Raw genomic sequence first — 17,762 nt, forward strand, 5'->3', positions numbered from 1 at the left:
AAAATTATTTTGTAAGGGTAATGCAAAGTGCATTTAAAGTTGTTTCCAAAAGGTATATTTTTGGCAACACACTGAGGACTAATATATCCCTGAAAGAGGAACTACAATCTGCCTATTTAGACTTATTTTAAAGGCATATTTATTTATTTATTTATTTATTTATTTATTTATTTATTTATTTGACATTTCTTGAGATCCATCTGTTAGCACTTAACAAATTTCAGATTTTCAAACAGGAGGCTTATTAAGCTCCTGCTGAACTGGACCGCCATAAAGAGCCACAGTGATGATTGGTTGATTGATTGCGTAAAGACCACCTGATAACTACAATTCTCCCTGCAGCATACCTGTACATTCAAAATTATTAACTGGAAAACTTACGTTTTTGATGTAACTTACAACTCACAGAATCTTTCTTCCATTATGGCTGGGAGTTCTTGGCCCCAAAAACAACTTTCCTAAGTTCTGTTAAAAATATAAAATACAAACAGTGAAACAAAGCCAGGATAAAAGCAGCCACACTACAGCATATGAAAATCAATTAAAAACCAAGGACAAAATAGACAATTGCAAAGATCTGAAAGCAGTAAAAACAGCTCTTCAGCAGGTCAGCCAGGGAGCTTTGCGTTATGACAGAAAATGCATTTGTGTCCTGCCAGTCATAGACTGTGAGTCATCAAGTCACAAATGCAGGGTAATGAATCTTTCTGGATCCAGCTCAGGACCCATCTAATACAACATTCTGTTCCCAATATGAAGTAGCCAAATGTTTCCAGGAATGCCACGGGAAAGGCACAAAGGGGACTGCCCATTAGTCCCTGAGAATTTATTTTAAAAAAATTAGCATTGTGGGAAGAAATATCTTCTTTTATTTATTCCAAATCTTCTGATCACCTTGATTGGTTGACTCTGTATTTAGCATTATGAGAAAAATGGAGGGAAACTATCTCCCACCAAATTTCTGAACACGGGCGGGTTACAGACCACTGCTTTACGGCGGTCTGTCGCCGCCGCCGTTTGCTCTGTGAGGGAGCCGTAGCAGCCACACCGCGCGGCTCCCGCGCGGAGCAAAAAAGGAGCTCCAAAATGGAGCTCCTTCTTGCGGCGCCTCTATGATGTCACAAGGCGCCGCTGGCGCATTCGCCCCATATGAACAGGGCGCTGCCATTTTGTACGTATTCCATACGTACTAGGGTTAGGGGGGTGCGGAAGCACCACCCCTTCCTAACCCTAATACGTATGGAATACATATTTTTTGGCGGTCTGTAACCCGCCACTGTGAATAATTTTATAAAACTGTATTCTCACCCATTGATAATCTTAATCCAAATTTAGAAGCATTTTTGTATTATCAATTGCCACATTGTTATACTGGATAATTAATCCAGTTGAGTACCACATAGTTATTCTCACAAATATATTTATCCTAAGTTACTAATCAGTGTTAGATCCTGACTTCACCCTTAAGCATATCCTTATGCATACCAGAGGAGTGATTAAAAAGCTTTGAAGGATAATTAGCCCATACCAAGTGTGTTCGCAGTATCATATTGATGCAAGGAATGCTAGCTCCTAAATTGTCTTTGTTATTTTCTATATTTTGATGAAAGTTAGATAATACCGTATATTGTTGCTTCAAAAATTATATGACCTGTAGGGATTGGTATGCAATAGAAAACATACCAATTTGGACCTGATTCTGCAGGATGATTGCACAGAGACTCCACTCCTCCTTTTTCAATCTACTGGGAATAATAAACATCGGAGGGATATAGGATTCAGTCTGATCATAGTCATTTCCTCACAGCAGGAAAGGAAAAATAACTTTTTTAAAAATGAAAGGTTTCAGTCATAAGAATATTGTAAAGTTAGGAAAAACTGCTATATCCTGAAGTCCTGGTTTCTGCAGTTTGGGGAGGGGACCCCCCCCCCCCCAATAACTGTGGCAATTTCCTGTTCTTGGTGTTAAAACTACATTTTTTCTGGATAATTGGTCTCTGCTTTTTTTCTGGTTTTGAAAATAATTTTACCAGCAACTGTAGCTCCTTCTATACTTACCAAGAGGCACTATGGTTGTATATTCAGGTTGGTCTTTCCATTAGCATCAGTTAGTATCTCAAGGAGAATTGGGGGAACAGGGAACAAGCAAAGTCACTACTTCCTCCCATTCTGACCTGGTCCCTGATACTCTGGAGAGCAGCTACTGCTCCCTCACATAGATCTCCAGGCTGTCTCCATCTTTCTCCTTCTTCCAGGGGTGTAGGAATGTGCGAGTGACAAATGTTTTCCCTTCAGGAAGTGTGTCTTCCCCTAATCCTCTGCCACTGCTGCATATGCGAGGGTGGTGCAGGTGCTATATTCCTTTTACAAATCCAGGCAGGTGAGGTCAGTGACCTTCTCAGGTAGTAGGCACACCACGATGCCATGTGCCTCTTTTTTGGGGATAAGGAATGTGCCACTATAATATCCTTCTCCAGAGGTGCCACTGCCAGCACAGTGTGATGTGGGTTTACAGGGGTAGTGTTTTGCTTCTACACGCAAGCATCCAGAAAGCTTGGGCCACCCAGAGGGAGAGAGAGAGAGAGAGTTATTTTTGTAGATCACCAACAAAGAAGTCTTCCTTTTATTATGTGTGTGTGTGTTCCTTCAAGTCGTCTGTTAACTTATGACAGCCCCATGAATTTCATAGGGTTTTTTTTTTTTTTTTTGGCTACTACCAAGAAAATAATTTTGATCCACAACAAGAGATTACAAAATAAAAAAAATGCAATGGAACAGAAGATAGGAATCTAAATACCCCCATCCCCAGGGAGAAGAGCATTTTGGTGGTCAATTTCACTCCCTGTTTCTAGGATTAATAACATTAAAAAGTAACACCATCTTACTTAGATTTTGATTGGGTGGCCATTCATCTTTTGATTATGTGGACTGCTGCTTTCTTATTAATGAGCTTCTGTTTTTTAATGGATTATATGTTATTTTTATAGTGATATTTTTATTTTTATTATGATTTTTGGTAAGCTGTTTTGGGCATTTTTTAAAGCAAGGACATTAAAAAAAACGAATAAAAGAATTGGATTCTCATCCATTATATACCACAGCGATAGTGTCCTTTGCTGAATCACTATAATATCTTTCCTTTTCTGTTTCTTGTAAAATTCCATCTTGAGCTTCCATTCATCTGAGTCTCTTCTCATTATTAAACTCAAGATCTCCTCAAGGCATTTTTGTGCTTATGGCAGAAAATCCAGATGACAACTCCAATAATGATAAGAATAAAAGTTTATTTATTTCATTTATGAGGGCCCCTATAGCAGAAGTTCTCAGGGCGAAATGCACAATACAGCATCACCATAAAAATGATAATAAAACCAAGAAACATCAATGAAAAACATAAATTAAAAGCACCAATAAAATACCATATTAAAAGCAAAGGGCTTTTTAAAAATATACATTTCAAGTTATTTAAAAGTCTATGAACAATAAGTTTGACACAGCCTCTTTGGGGAGGACATTCCACAATTGGGACCACCAAAAAAAGACTCACTCAAATGTACCAGTAGTAAGAGCTGTTTGACAGTAGAATATGCTGCCTCAGGGAGTAGTGGAGTCTCCTTCATAAGTTTTTAAAAAGAAGCTGGATGGTCATCTGTCAGGATTGCTTTGATTGTGTATTCCTGCATGGCAGGGGAGTTGGATCAGATGGCCCTTGCAGTACCTTCCAACTCTTTATGATTCTGTGATTCTAACCCACCAAACCTGAGTATGAAGAGCATTAGGATCAGGGCCTCAGATGATAATCTTAGAGCATGGGCAGAAATATATGGGTGGAGGTGGTCCTTCAGACAGAATAGCCTTAAGTCATGGTGACTTTTATAAGTTAAAATAAAAACTATTACTTTGAATTGATTCTAGAAATGAATCAGAAGCCCAGTGAAGATGATTCACTGGCATAATAGGAGGATAAAAACTGGTTCCAATAATCTGGAACAATAAATGCAGGTTGCTGTAAGTGAGAGTAAACCCACTAAACTCAACAAGATCTGTATCTTCTGAGTATGCATGCATAGAATTGAGTTATAAATAATGTCAACATTTCCATTTTAAAGCTGCCCTGACATCTGCTGCATAAAATGGGTTGTCTCATCCTGCAGAATAATAAGACTTGCCCTTGCTCTCTTCCGTCAGATATCTCGACCCATTTTTCATCACTTCTTCTAGAAAACTTTTCAACATTTATCCAGCTTTATAGGTAGTTGGCTTAGTAATGTTAATCTCATTTCAGATGAAGCAATCCTGGTACAAGATTGTTACCAGTGGAACTTGGCCTCCTACTCATCCTACCAATTCCTTTAACTATAGCTATTTATATTAGAATTACAATTATTCTAAAACCTGTTCTAGTAATGCACATATTCCTGTTAAATACTGCATGAATATCAGGAAATCTTGATTATGCAATCCTGGCTCTCCAGCAGAGATGTAGATGTAGGGAGAAAGAAGAGAGGTGGAATTTGACCATATGCTTTCAGTCACAAGGAAAACAAATACTGTGTGCTGGAATGAATTTCTTGCCAGGAGCAACATGTTGGAATGTGTCTGGCTCCTTTTGCCAAAGGAAGTAATCTGATTCAGAAACTGTGGCTCTTGATTCGGGTAGAGCATATGCTTCATGAACGATACTGCTATTTCCTAGTAGAAAAGAGCAGTTGCTTTTTCTGCAAAGGAGGGTGACTGAAATAATGTACACCATATAAGGGACCACATCTCCAGAAGGGCTATGTAGAGATTTATCAACATACTGGCATAATGCCACATATTCAAGCTTGTGTGTTTTATGCATCACTCTAACACTCTCCCGCCCCCCCAAAAAACAAACAGACAGACAAACAAACACCAAAGTGGTTAACAAAGAATTAAAGGAAAAAAACGAGCCAAGGTGTGAATATAGAAGCAAACAAAAACTGCTGTAAATAAGGAAAAACATCAGATAAATAACTTCTGTTAAGCACCTTTTAAAAGCAAAAATAGACACTAAGACTCATCAATAGCCTCATAAATAACTGGCAGCCAGCCAGCCCCATAGGTCTCTTTGAAGAGCTATGAGATGGAGCAATGTTGAAAACAATTTATATGGGGCTAAATGGGTAGATACCGGTGGGATTCTCTGGGAAGGCATACACTATGTTTGATGTCATAACTGAAAAGATCCTACTTCTTTAGCCACTTGCTGTATTTCAGTCAGTTGGGGAAAATGGGTCAGGAACACCATGTTTATGGAAGAAGGAACATCTAAGGAGAAAAGCTGAAGGATAGAGATCAAGGCCCCAAGTCACTTAAAAGGCAGTAACTCTCTTCAGCTGAGTCCAGCAACAGTTGTACAGTCAGTGCAAATTAAACAACCCTACTGCACTGTTTGATCAGTCTCATAACACAGTAATTCATATCACAAATCTATGCATGTTTACTATGGAATCTCATTTTGATCAATCAGGTTTATTCCTTCTTAGTAAATTTGAGATTCTAGCCTAATGCCTTATGTACACTCTGTGGGTTTCCATGGGCAAGATGAGATTCGAACTCTGCTCTCCAGAGTCATAATCCAATGCTGAAGCCACTATGTCATGCTGGCTTCCTTAATTTTAATTTTATGTGAATAATTCATGCAGCTTATTGTTTTGCTTTCTCAGAAAAAAAAATATAAACCTATAAATCAAACTATTCTTTAAAATCTTTCTTAGAAGACAAAAATAAAATGAAAGAACTTCTTCATATTAGTGGTGTATTATTATTATTATTATTATTATTATTATTAACCTTTATTTATAAAGCGCTGTAAATTTACACAGTGCTGTACATACAATCTTTTTAATTGGACGGTTCCCTGCCCTCAGGCTTACAATCTACAGGAGTAAGACTTGCTTTTCCAAATAAATCCCATGACCTTAACAGTTCTTGCCAATTTATTTTGTAGCTGATGTTCAAACCATGGAAAGCCTGAAGTTAAACCATTATAACAACCTCTGCAGTGATCCACATTTCTCCTTTTCCAGGTGACCTGGTGTCTCGAGCAATGCATCACCTGCAGCCACTATGTGCAAAGCAGCATAGCAACAGCACTCCCATGCACCACAAGCAGGGGTCGCTCTACTGGGAACCAGAGGCTTTGTACACACTCTGCTATTTTATGCACTGCCCACAGATGGAATGGGAGAACCCGAACGTGGAACCTTCTAAAGTCACCCTCCAGACAGAAAGGTAATAACTTTTATTGACAGACACACACCGCTCTGTTGAGTTACCAGACACAGGCTCAGCACTGCAGACTTCCCCACTCAGTCTGTTTTGGTTACATTTGCTTTTCCATGTTGGAATAAATTTTGCCTGCCATGATGTGCTCTGTGGCTGACCCAGAATATATCAAAAATGACACCCAGTGGCTACATACTGCAGATTGGTTCCAGATGTCTGTTTTGGAGAGATCTTCCTCCCCCAACCCTGCTCTCTTTTGTCTCTTGGCTATGCCTCATTTTTGGAAAAGAAAATTAGAGGGTCCATTGGTAACTTAACAAGTTTGGTTTGAAATATGCTTTTTTACAAATTTAATGGATTCAGCAACTATAATTTGGGAAGCAGGGATTGAGTAAAATTCAGTATGTAAAGAATGAGCTGCAAGAGTATATTACACAGCTAATAATGCTTGTTCATACACAGACCTGAAATGTGTTGAAACCTTATTCTGACTTTAGCCAAGCTGTTGTAGTCAAAGAAGGCCAGGGAAGGCCAGTGTGCATACGTGTGATGGGAGAGTGAGTGGAAGAAAATGTCCTACCATGAGAAATGTTTTTAATATAAAGAACAGTATTTTCAGAACCACCAAAGATTCCATTACAACAGCCTGAATTGGCCAGAAGATGGTTATGAAATTGTTGCCTGTGTGATGCAATGTTGATATATGTGGAAAATGATAAAAATAATAATTAAAAAAATTGTTGCCTGCCAGCTGTCTGATTCTGGATAAGCAGTAGTTGCATGCAGTAGAACATGACTTCATCTGCATGGACCAGAATACTCTGGGAGCAGCCCGGAGAATACTGGTCCCAGACTTGCCCCAATGTGCCATGGCACATTGTTCACTCTGAGGTCAGAATGAAGTGCCCAGCATCAATAACATGGCTGAGTGCCTTGTTCTTACTACAGAGTGAGTGATGTGCCATGGTGATGGCTGTGCGAGGTAGCATAGTGGGACTTGCATGAAAATAGCCACCAGCAGAGGGGCATTGATCTTCCAGGAAGATCTGGGAAAAGAGCAAGCTTTTAAACACATTATAAGGGGGTGTATACCCTGGTTCTGGTGCTGGAAGGGCTCAATGTTTTCTGGAGTGTTCAAACCAGAACTTGAGTTTGGGCCATGTGTTGTCTGGACTCCCTGCTGAGAGGATGCGATGGGCAGGGGAAGTTATTTGGCCCTAGATTGCAGGATCTATGGAGCTGAATGTGGTTTCAAGAATCCAGTGTATTATGTTATGGAAGGCCTCCATATGTATGACTTACAAAGCCAGTCTGAATACACAAGCAAAGCCAGCCCCAGGTGTGTGGTGGCCCATTTCAGTATAGACCTATTCTGAGGGAAAAAAAAACAAGGATTAACATAGGTGGAGTGAAAGAATAACCAGGTGGATGTAATGGGAGAAGTGCAAGCCACAGTGACTCTGTGGAGATATTTTTTTTAATTTTATTGAGCAATTATAAAAAACATAAAACAATACAATAACAGACATATATACATTAACACTAAAAAAGCGGGCTAAGTGAGTTGCTTTTTATCTCACCTATAAATTACTTCCTAGATGGTGTTTAGTCTTTATTTATTTTCACTAATCAAGTTTCTTATCTAATAAAATCTATCCAAAAGAGAAATCCAAACATAGCAAACTCCCAAAATATCTATACATAGTTCCTATTATAACTCTTTGAGAGAAAAGAGGAGGGTAGTTTTATCTTTTATATGCATTTATAATTTTCTCACTGAATTGGCATTAAAAAAATGATTTCCCAGAGGGACCTATTTTTCTCAAAAAGAGAGGAAAGAGAAAAGGGAAACAAACAAACAAACAAACAAAAAAACAGAAACAAGAAAAATTTAAGTGTGTACATCTTATAAAATTAGATACAAGTTAATACTTATTATTCAATGTATCTTTCTACATTCTGAAGTTTTCTCTCTCTGTATATTTTTACACAATGACTCTGTGGAGATTTATACAAGGCAATGCTGAAGAAGTTCCAAAAGAAAATCAGTATGTGCTTTTTTAGACTATAGGAAAGCCTTGACTGCATAGATCATGAAAGGCTATGGAACACCCTTAAAGTCATTGGAGTGCCAACAAATCTGATAGTCCTGATGAGGAATCTGTACTCTGGACAAGAGGCTACTGTCAGAACAAAAAATGGAGAAACAGAATGGTTCCCAATTGGCAGAGTGGTCAGACAAGGCTGCATCTTATCAACCTACCTGTTCAACTTATATGCAGAATATAATGTAACAGAAGCAGGCTTGGACACAGAAAAAGGTGGAGTGAAAATAAGGAAGAAATATCAACAATCTGAGATATGCTGATGACACCATAATACTAGCAGAAAACCTCACAGACCTGGAACAACTACTAAGAAAGATCAAAGAAGAAAGTGCAAAGGCAGGCTTACTGTTGAACATAAAGAAAACAAAAATAATGACCACAGAGAACTTACTTACTTTCAAACTAGACAATGAGGAAATAGAAATAGTAAAAGAGTTCTCATATCTGGGATCAAAATTGATTGGAACAGGGATTGCAGCCAGGAAATCGGAAGAAGATTAAGAGTGGAGAGGGCAGCTATGAAAGAACTAAAAAAGATCCTAAAATGCAAAGACATACAACTCAGCACAAAAGTTAGAATCATAGAAGCCATTGTATTCCCTATTACCATTACTACACTTAAGAAAGAAGATAGGAAGAAAATCAACTCATTTGAGATGTGGTGCTGGAGAAAAGTGCTGAATATTCCATGGACAGTCAAAAATACAAACAAATGTATCCTAGAGCAGATCAAGCTGGAATTATCCCTAGAAGTTGAGATGACAAAACTTAGGCTGTCATACTTTGAACACATCTTGAGGAGGCAAGAATTGTTGGAAAAGACAATAATATTAGGAAAGGTAGAAGGAAGTAGAAAGAGAGGAAGGCCACATGCTAGATGGATGAACTTTATTAAAGAGACATGAATATGATGAGTTTGCAGGAGCTGAGCAGAGCAGTAGAGGACAGGGGGGCCTGGAGTTGTCACATCAACAGGGTCGCCAAGGGCCAATATCGATGCAAAGGCAACAAACAGCAACAAAATGCTGAAGAAAAGTCTGCATGCACACGATGCATTTTCACATTGCATTCAAGATACTACGTTTTTTTGAAAGGAGGGAATATATTTTTGGCCCCATTCATTTGCTAGGCTCAGCTATAATAGACAAATTGAACCAAAGGATTTATATAAGTGTTGACCTACTATTAGTTATTTGATTCATTGCATCCACTCAGTTTGGGACTAACCATTGGATTTAGTTGTTTGTTTACATATTTTGATTCATTCGCACTGATACAGATTTCAGAGAGCATTTTGAAACTGAACAGCAACAATATCCAGGCAGTAAAAGCAATAACAACAGCCCTGGCCAGGTTAGTTTTAAAATGTGTAAGCAGCTATACCACCCTCTGATACAATTATATTGCCACACATACTATTATTAATTTATCATTTAGTATTTACAAAGTAGTTGGAACAGGGATTATATTAAAACCAGAGGAAAATCTGTTCCTTTTAAAACCTTCTTTAACAAAATTCTTTTTCTCTGGAAAACCTCTTTAGGAGCTGTGGTAATGTGGTAAAGGCCAGAGTAAACTTTCTGTATTGTTGCCAGGAACTTGAGGTTAACTTTGGAAGGAACAAAGATTCCTTCTGCTGCCTAATCAGATGTGCCTTGGCATTTTAGTGCCAGAAATCTCAAGTGCAAAGGATAGTATAGAGACCCAGATCTTTCCGCTGCACTGAGTTATGTAATCTGCTTTCCTTTTCTGTTCCAGTTCTCATGCCACCTCACAAAAGCAATTGGTTAAAGTGGCTTCTAGTTGTTCTTTGAAAAGTTTTCCTTTTGTATTTTTATTTCCACCATGAAGACATCCATGGTATTCCTTACTGAAAGCCATTCTTTATAGTGTGTGATTTATTGTTGCATTTTCCATTATGAACAGAACATTTTTCTCTTTTTCTCTTTCTGACACTTTCAAAGGAAATGGCCTTATTTTCAGTTATAATTTTTCTAAGCTGTTTTGCTTTAATTTTATCTAGGTTCTGGGTATTTTCTCTGATTCTCATTATTTGCTTTTATGTTAATTTTTAATGTTTTTTTTCAAAGCTACATTATCTCACTGCTTTGATAATTCTTCTGGTGAAGAATTCCTTGGGTACTATCAAGCAGGATTTTTTTTTTGGGGGGGGGGTGCATATACACATACCTCTGTGAGGGACGTTGTGCCTGTTTCACTGTTTTGTATCAGTAGACTCATGTTTCTAGACAAACTCTGTTAAAAACAATAAACAACTTTGTGTAAATTCAAGTAATGGAACTTCTATATGGAAGATCCACTTGGCTGATACTTGTGACATCTTGAACTCCTTCCCCTGTCTGCTCAGTACCCAGGGCCATTTTGTTACTGCTTTCAAGATATTCATAATCCTTGCTGCCTAGTCTATTCAAGTCCAGGTGGACCAGTTGCTTTCTTTACAGAATGAAATTTATTCTACATTGTTATTCCTTCATTCTGTTCATGCTCAAGCCGCCTGTGTTCTCCAGTATTCACAGAAAAGACTATTAGCCATGGCATGCCAGTTTTTAAAGGCCTGTAGGTAAACCCATAAGCTAGAGCAGAAACCATTGTCAGGCAGGGTAGCAAAACTTCATTCTACTTCTTCTGAAATGTGTATGTATGTATGTGTCTGTATAATATGGATTAAGTGCATGATAGGCATTTCTAGCTGGAAGCTTTTATGTTTTATGACTATGGTCCAAAACACACTGCAGAAATAATCCAGTTTGAGACTGTTTTAACTACCTTGGCTCAGTGCTAGGGGGTCCTGGGAACTGTAGTTTATTGTGGCACCAGAGCTCTCTGACAAAGAAGGCTAAATGTCTCACAAAATGACAGTTCCCAGAATTTCCTAGCATTGATCAAGTGCAGTTAAAGCTATCTCAAACTGGATTATTCCTGCAGTGTGTTTTGGACCCAAATGATCATGGCTGAAGCAGCCTTTTCTTATTTAAGCAGTCATTTTTCTGCTGCTTGGGCCTTTGATATTTTATGTCCAAATGCAATAAAATTTATAGCATAACCCCCAGATGTCATATCTGCCAAATTTTAGACATAGATGCGAAAGAGTATCCATTTTATAGGCAATAAAATAATGTTCCCTCTTATGTTTTGTGTGCAACTTGGCTACTCATCTGCTTATAAATTCCATCCTAAATCTCTGATGAAATAGCCTAGATTTATGTCTGTCCTGATGCTTCATTTTTAACAATGTGAGGCATGTTAGACCCACCCCAACAGTTGCTGATATACAGTGAATAAGGAACTGGCAATATGCATCTCCACACAAGCTCTGGCCCATCTTGTTGAATATCCACATGACAGATAAAATTCACAACAAGGTGCCCGCTGTGTCTGGCCCAAGGCGTCATTTAGGTACAAGTCATTCTCAAGAATGCCAGTAGTTTCACTGTATTATAATGAGAGATCTTGTAGCACCTTTGAGATGAACTGAAAGAAAGAAATGGGCAGCATGAGCTTTCATTGACTTCAGTCTACTTCTTCACGAAAGCTCATGCTGCCCGTTTCTTTCCTTCAGTTTGTCTCAAAGGTGCTACAAGCTCTCTACATACTGATTCTACAGACTAACGCGGCTATATTTTTGAAATCTACTGTATTATAATGTTAACCTTTGCTATGGTTTAGGTATATTGTATTTGTCTTAATTTGTAAGCTGTCTGGAGTAGCTAGGAAATAAATAAATAAATAAATATTAACCCCAAATAATTTCCTTCTGCAGCTTCCCATGAGGCTTCTAGCTCAAGGAGATGCAGCCAATCCCCATGATTCCATCTTTTCTTATCTTGCCTAATTTTATTTGGCTGCATTCCATGCATACTCTCTAATGTTTCTTTTTTTTCCTTTCATTGTCCCCATGACTCTTGAGTACAAATTCATTACAACATTTCTGCTGTCTTTTCTTTCTTTCCCTTGAAGCCTTAATTGACTTGCCATCCCTGTTCCTCACCTTTCCATTTTCAGTCTCTTTCTGTGTGTGGGGGGGCTGGGGGCGGGGCGGGTTGAATATTGATTAATCACATAAGAAGTCCTAACAGATATTGCAATTTTATTCTATTTTCACTAGAATTTTCCAGTCCTTAAAATGCAATGTGAAATGTGGGGAAAATATGATAAGCAAAGGACAATAAAAAGAGTACAGGGCAATTAATTTAAGTAAATGTCTTAAATTAACAACACACCACCCTTGTAAGCTTGTGAAGATGAGCATTTGTATGTATTTGTTTAACAGCAGTTTTAACACATTAGTCACCAATGTTGTCTGGTCCCATCATATGCATTTGTATAACCAGCCCCATGGTACATGTTAGTTGTAATGACAACTTTTTTTGTGTGTGTATTAGGGAAGATCTCCATAAGCAAAGGTGCTTATATAATAAAGTATTACATACATCAGGGGTGGACAACCAGTAGCTCTTGGCTTAATTTCAGGAGTCCTCTGAAACTGATAAGTTCATACCTTTGTGAAAAGCAGCCCAGGACACAGTGGCATCATGACGGGATGAAAGCAAGAGGGTGGAGGAGAGATGAGGGAAGAGAGAGAGAGAGAGAAGGGATGTTTCAGAAGAGAGAAAGAAAAGGGGTCATGGACGGCACCAGCACTTTCAAGTTGCCACCCAAATTGTTGGCAGCAGTAATGAGGAAGGGGCTTTTGAGGAGGGAAGCCACCTGAGACAGTCAGTGGAATATACCAGCTACATACATGCCCAGAGCATCTGAAGACCTGAGGATGTGCCAGTTGCTCCTTACTACAAATAAAGATTTTTTTCTGCTGGCAACAGTGGGCAGGTGGGATATATATGAACTGCCAGAGAGACCTTAGCACTGTGTGGCTCAGATCCTGCATTTCTTCAGTGTAGCAGAAATAGCCACTGACAGTACACTGTGTACCTCCTATAACTGAATACGAGTGTAGTTCAACATATGTGGATTAATCATCAGTCCCTGTAGTTGACAACCATTGTTGCTATTGCTACTGTGCAGTTGCAAAGTGCAATACATAGAGGCAGTGTGCATTTACACAGTACTCCGTGTATTTTATACTACCACCTACAAGCACAACTCCACTTAATTGTTGTCAGTCTGTTGTACACTGACCCCCGAAAAATCACTTCACATGCATAGCACAATTTATGCCTGTGTATGTCTCTAACGGGAGTGTGCCACTAATCCTATGTGAGCCATAAGGATGCAGAAGGTGGGAAGCCATGTACATTGTTTGAAAGAAGGGCAGGATGAAAATCTGATTGGTAGACATCAGAGTCTCTTTGGAGAGATTCAGACTAGAAGCAGCAGGTGTAAATCTCTGAGCCCCAGAGGAACAGACACTGCTTGACAATTATACATTTGTAATATTAGTGACAACAAAATTTATTATACTTCCAACAGCAAGCAAGACAGACAAAGAATGCCCCCCCAAAATACACAAACGTGTCAGACTAAACATTTCAATTTCAGTGACCATAGGATACTCTGGCAAGTCCACAATAGCGTATGGAATACAGTAGCACCAATTTAGCTCATGTTCCACAGCAAGTGCTATTCAGAGGCATATTGCCATTTCACTATCCAGCTCAGCAGTAAGTAGGCCACCTGCAGCTCTCCAGATACTCTAGACTGCTGTTCTCATAATTTCTAACTATTATCCATGGGAGCTAGGGCTGATGGGGGTTGCAATCATAAGTATCTGGATTGGCTGTGTCTCTCAGTGTTTTTTGAAAGGAATCTTCCCAACCCGATCTGTAGCTAGCTGGATTGAACCTAATGCCAAGCATGTGTTCTACTGCATATTTGGAAACAGGCAGCTGACCACATTTTAATTTTTATCCACAGTTATATACAGAAGTTGGGAATATTACTATTCATGTATTTTTGGAGTTCAGCTCACAGACTCCCACAGCCAGCACAGAGAAACAAAAGGTCATCTGATAGTTTTGTATTAGACCTTTCTGATATGCTCACTGCCAACATTAATGTAAACTATTTCTTCAGACTAGCAGCAATGCTTTATATCCCTGTGTGAAAATTTGTGTGTTTCTGAGTAAAATACTGTAATTTGTTGGCCATTGTTGGTCTTTTGGCCGTTCCTTTAGGTAGATTTCTGCCTTGCTTGTTGAATAAGGAAAATGCATGCATGTTATAAACCTTACAGTGTATGAATATAAACAACAACACCAAAAATAAAATCTCTGATTAATTCTTAACAGTGTCAGTCTTGCTAAACAAATTGCAGGTATAGCACTAGATGAGATGAAAAACAGCATATGAGACATTGGGGTTACATTTTTCATTCTTGTTTAACACTTCATTTTTCATTTTCTTTTCCTATAGCTTTACTGAGTCATTATTAGCCCAAGAAGTTATAAAATAAGAGAGAGGTTTCAAATCTCTTAACGATGTCATGAAACAGTAGCTGGAATGCACTATATATCATACTGCCTTGCTTTTTAGGGTATGTGGAAATAAGCAGGGACGTAGCCAAGGGGGAGGGGGTTCTTGGGGTCCAGACCCCCCCTTCCATTAGAAAAACGAATGGTGTGTGCTGCTGCGCCACCGCGCCCAAGCCCCATTATAATGGTGGCACTTAGTCTGGACCCCCCCCCCCCTTCCTAAAATCCTGGCTACGTCCCTGAAATAAGGAGAGTTTTTGCTTTGTGTGCTAGGGGAAGATATTGAAGGTTGCAGTGATGGGAGTATTGTTTGTACTCCACTGTATTGGTTTTGGTTGGGTTTCTTTTTACAAAATCTTGAGTGTAAATGAAATGAAGGTTGGGATTTTATTTGTCCAACTAATTTAACCTATGGAATTTGTTGACAAAAGATGTAGTGATGGCCACCAATTTGAATGGAGGAGATCTGATAGATTCATGGAGGTCACAGTGGCTGCTAGTCATGATGACTATATAATACTTCCAATACTAGAGACGATGTTTCTACATGTTAATATGGCAGAGCTTCATTGAAAAATATGATCTGCTGCTGCCAAGTGTACTGTGAGCAAACATGTGCACAAAAACAATTTGTAAAGACAATAATTGTGACTAGGCAGAGCAGAATTATAAAACTAAGCTATTTATCTGTTTCTTTCTTTATGTAATTCATATCCCACCATTTCTCCAGTATGGAGACTACCACAAATGAAGTATCTGTTCAATATTTTGTTCAATATTTTGATTTGGTATCCTTAAAGTCTATAAAGATCAGTTTTGCCATCCCATTTTGAAACCTGCAAATTTGAGGGTAGAGTACTTGTTACCTCCTGAGAGAAATCTTGATGTGTTTCTTATCTTGGCAATTGTATTATCTTTTCTGCATTATAGCAGCTTTTTTGGAGGTGGGTTTCTGAAATGATACCTCTCAAGCCATACAGTTAAAGCAAGATTTAGTGAGAAAATCAAGAGAGAAAACCAAAATAGAATGCCTGTCATTAAGTATCATGGGGTACAATTGACTGGGAAGTTTTCCTATCAAATTCTGTATCTCATTGGGATGTCCTAGAACTGCTCTTGACATGTGATCCTTTTTAGTCCCAAAAAGAGAAGGATCCCCAAGACATATTCTGACAGTAGCTTTGCTTTCTAAACTGGAAGTACATGAAACCAGCTAAAAATAAAAATGCTGAGACCATTTTTTGTCTGTGTCATCTTCGTTTACTTCCCATTTTGCCTGCATTATCTGTGCCAGCCTTACCCAACCATTCTAGATTGGGGAAGGCTGATTCTTTGCTAATCCTGCTCTCATTGCTTCTTTTATGCACATCCAGAGGTCAGATGTGTATGAATGATTTGCAGTGAGTGAATATTGATTGATTTAGCATCTGTCCCATTCCAGTTTAGATGCACCAGCCAAGAGGTAAACAGAGGTATACAACAAAACTGTCATATAGAGACCAAGCACTTTTATTTTTGCTTTTCAAGGGGATCTTGAAGTTTACCCACACACCCTGTTTAGAGGTAAAGTTATCGCTTCACTTACGCATTGAGGAGAAGCGTATTATGTACACTGCTAATTCCATACAATAGTGTTATCCTGCAACAGAATGAGGAAATGTATCTTTTGCATGTATTTATCCCTATGTGGTCTTGACCTCCTTGTTTTTGTTTCCCAGAGGATCATAACATTTTTAAAAGAAATCATATACATGTCAAGGTCTATGTTGATTTTATCTCCACATTGATTTTGCTTACTAAGAAGTTTATCAAATTCCTGGCTGTTTCAGTTTGGTGGATCTAGTTGCAGAAGCACCTTGTTGTTGTGTGCCTTCATGTGGTTTTGGACTAACAATGATCCTAAGATGAAACTATCATGGGGTTTTCTTGGTAATACTTCTTCAGAGGGGGGATTTCTTTTTCCTTTCTCTGAGGCTGAGAGAGTGTGACTTGTCCAAAGTCACCCAGTTGGTTTTCAAATTCTGGTCTTCAAAGTCATTATACAACACTCCAGCCAGTACACTATGCTGGCTGTCACAGAAACACCTACTCAGTGCCAAAGTTGATGGCTTCCTGGTATATCCCAACCTTTCTCCCCAGGACCTGGACTCAACATTTAGTTCATTAAAATAGACACAGATAAAAAATATATATAGGTAAAAGCATACAACAGGTTATTGCTAAAATATAATTAAACCATCTATACAATTAAAAGTATTTTAAAAATCTATCTCAAACCTGTCTTGGCCCATATAGGAAACTACAATGTTTCAAATAGCCTGAATTGTATCTGTCTCATTCTACCCTGACACCTGGAGCTTGGATACCACCACACATCCAGCACCTCATCTAGGAATGGACTATTAGAACTGGATGGTAATTATCCAATAAAGTGAGATTCAAGGAGGGCTTTTTAACAAAAGTCTTACAATTTCCACTATTATGCATGTCAGAACCCAGTCTTCCTTTCAAGAAGCATTGACTATTCCTTTAACAACTCAATTAGACCACCCATATCCCACAAACTGTAGGTTTTTTCATTATCCTTGTACTGATTTTGTTGTAATAGTAAAGCAAGATAATGGAGTATACCAAAGAATTTCAGAAGAAAATCCGCCTGTGCATTATAGATTATAGCAAAACCTTTGAATTTGTAGATCATGAAAAACTATGGCTCACTCTAAAAGAAATCACAACATCAGATTGTCCTGATGCATGACCTATAGTCAAAAAAGACTTGACTTATAGTCAAAAAAGACTGGAATGACTGCATTACAGTGTCCCAACTCACATCTCAGAGAGGCGGCCCAGAAGGATACCATGGTTTATGGTACTGAAAGCCACCAAGACGTTCAGCAAAACCAACAGGGACACACTCCTCCTGACCTACCTGATCTCCCAAGGTGATCAAAGC

At 38.6% G+C, this 17,762-nt stretch overlaps 1 protein-coding gene across 2 annotated transcripts in view; it reads left to right on the forward strand.

Moving 5' to 3' along the window:
* The window catches only part of LOC149311843 (ankyrin repeat- and BTB/POZ domain-containing protein 3-like), a 286,151-nt gene that overhangs the window by 190,507 nt on the left and 77,882 nt on the right, over nucleotides 1–17,762 (forward strand). For both annotated transcript variants that reach the window (XM_089528047.1, XM_089528046.1), the window contains exon 3: nucleotides 6,054–6,258. In XM_089528047.1, coding sequence (XP_089384173.1) covers nucleotides 6,054–6,258 — 205 coding nt within the window. The remainder of the gene's footprint in view (nucleotides 1–6,053; nucleotides 6,259–17,762) is intronic.

Source organism: Sceloporus occidentalis, unplaced genomic scaffold, assembly GCF_023333645.1.
Source record: "Sceloporus occidentalis isolate IW3139 unplaced genomic scaffold, rSceOcc1.0.p SCAF_5, whole genome shotgun sequence".
In the NCBI taxonomy this organism is placed as follows: Eukaryota; Metazoa; Chordata; class Lepidosauria; order Squamata; family Phrynosomatidae; genus Sceloporus; species Sceloporus occidentalis.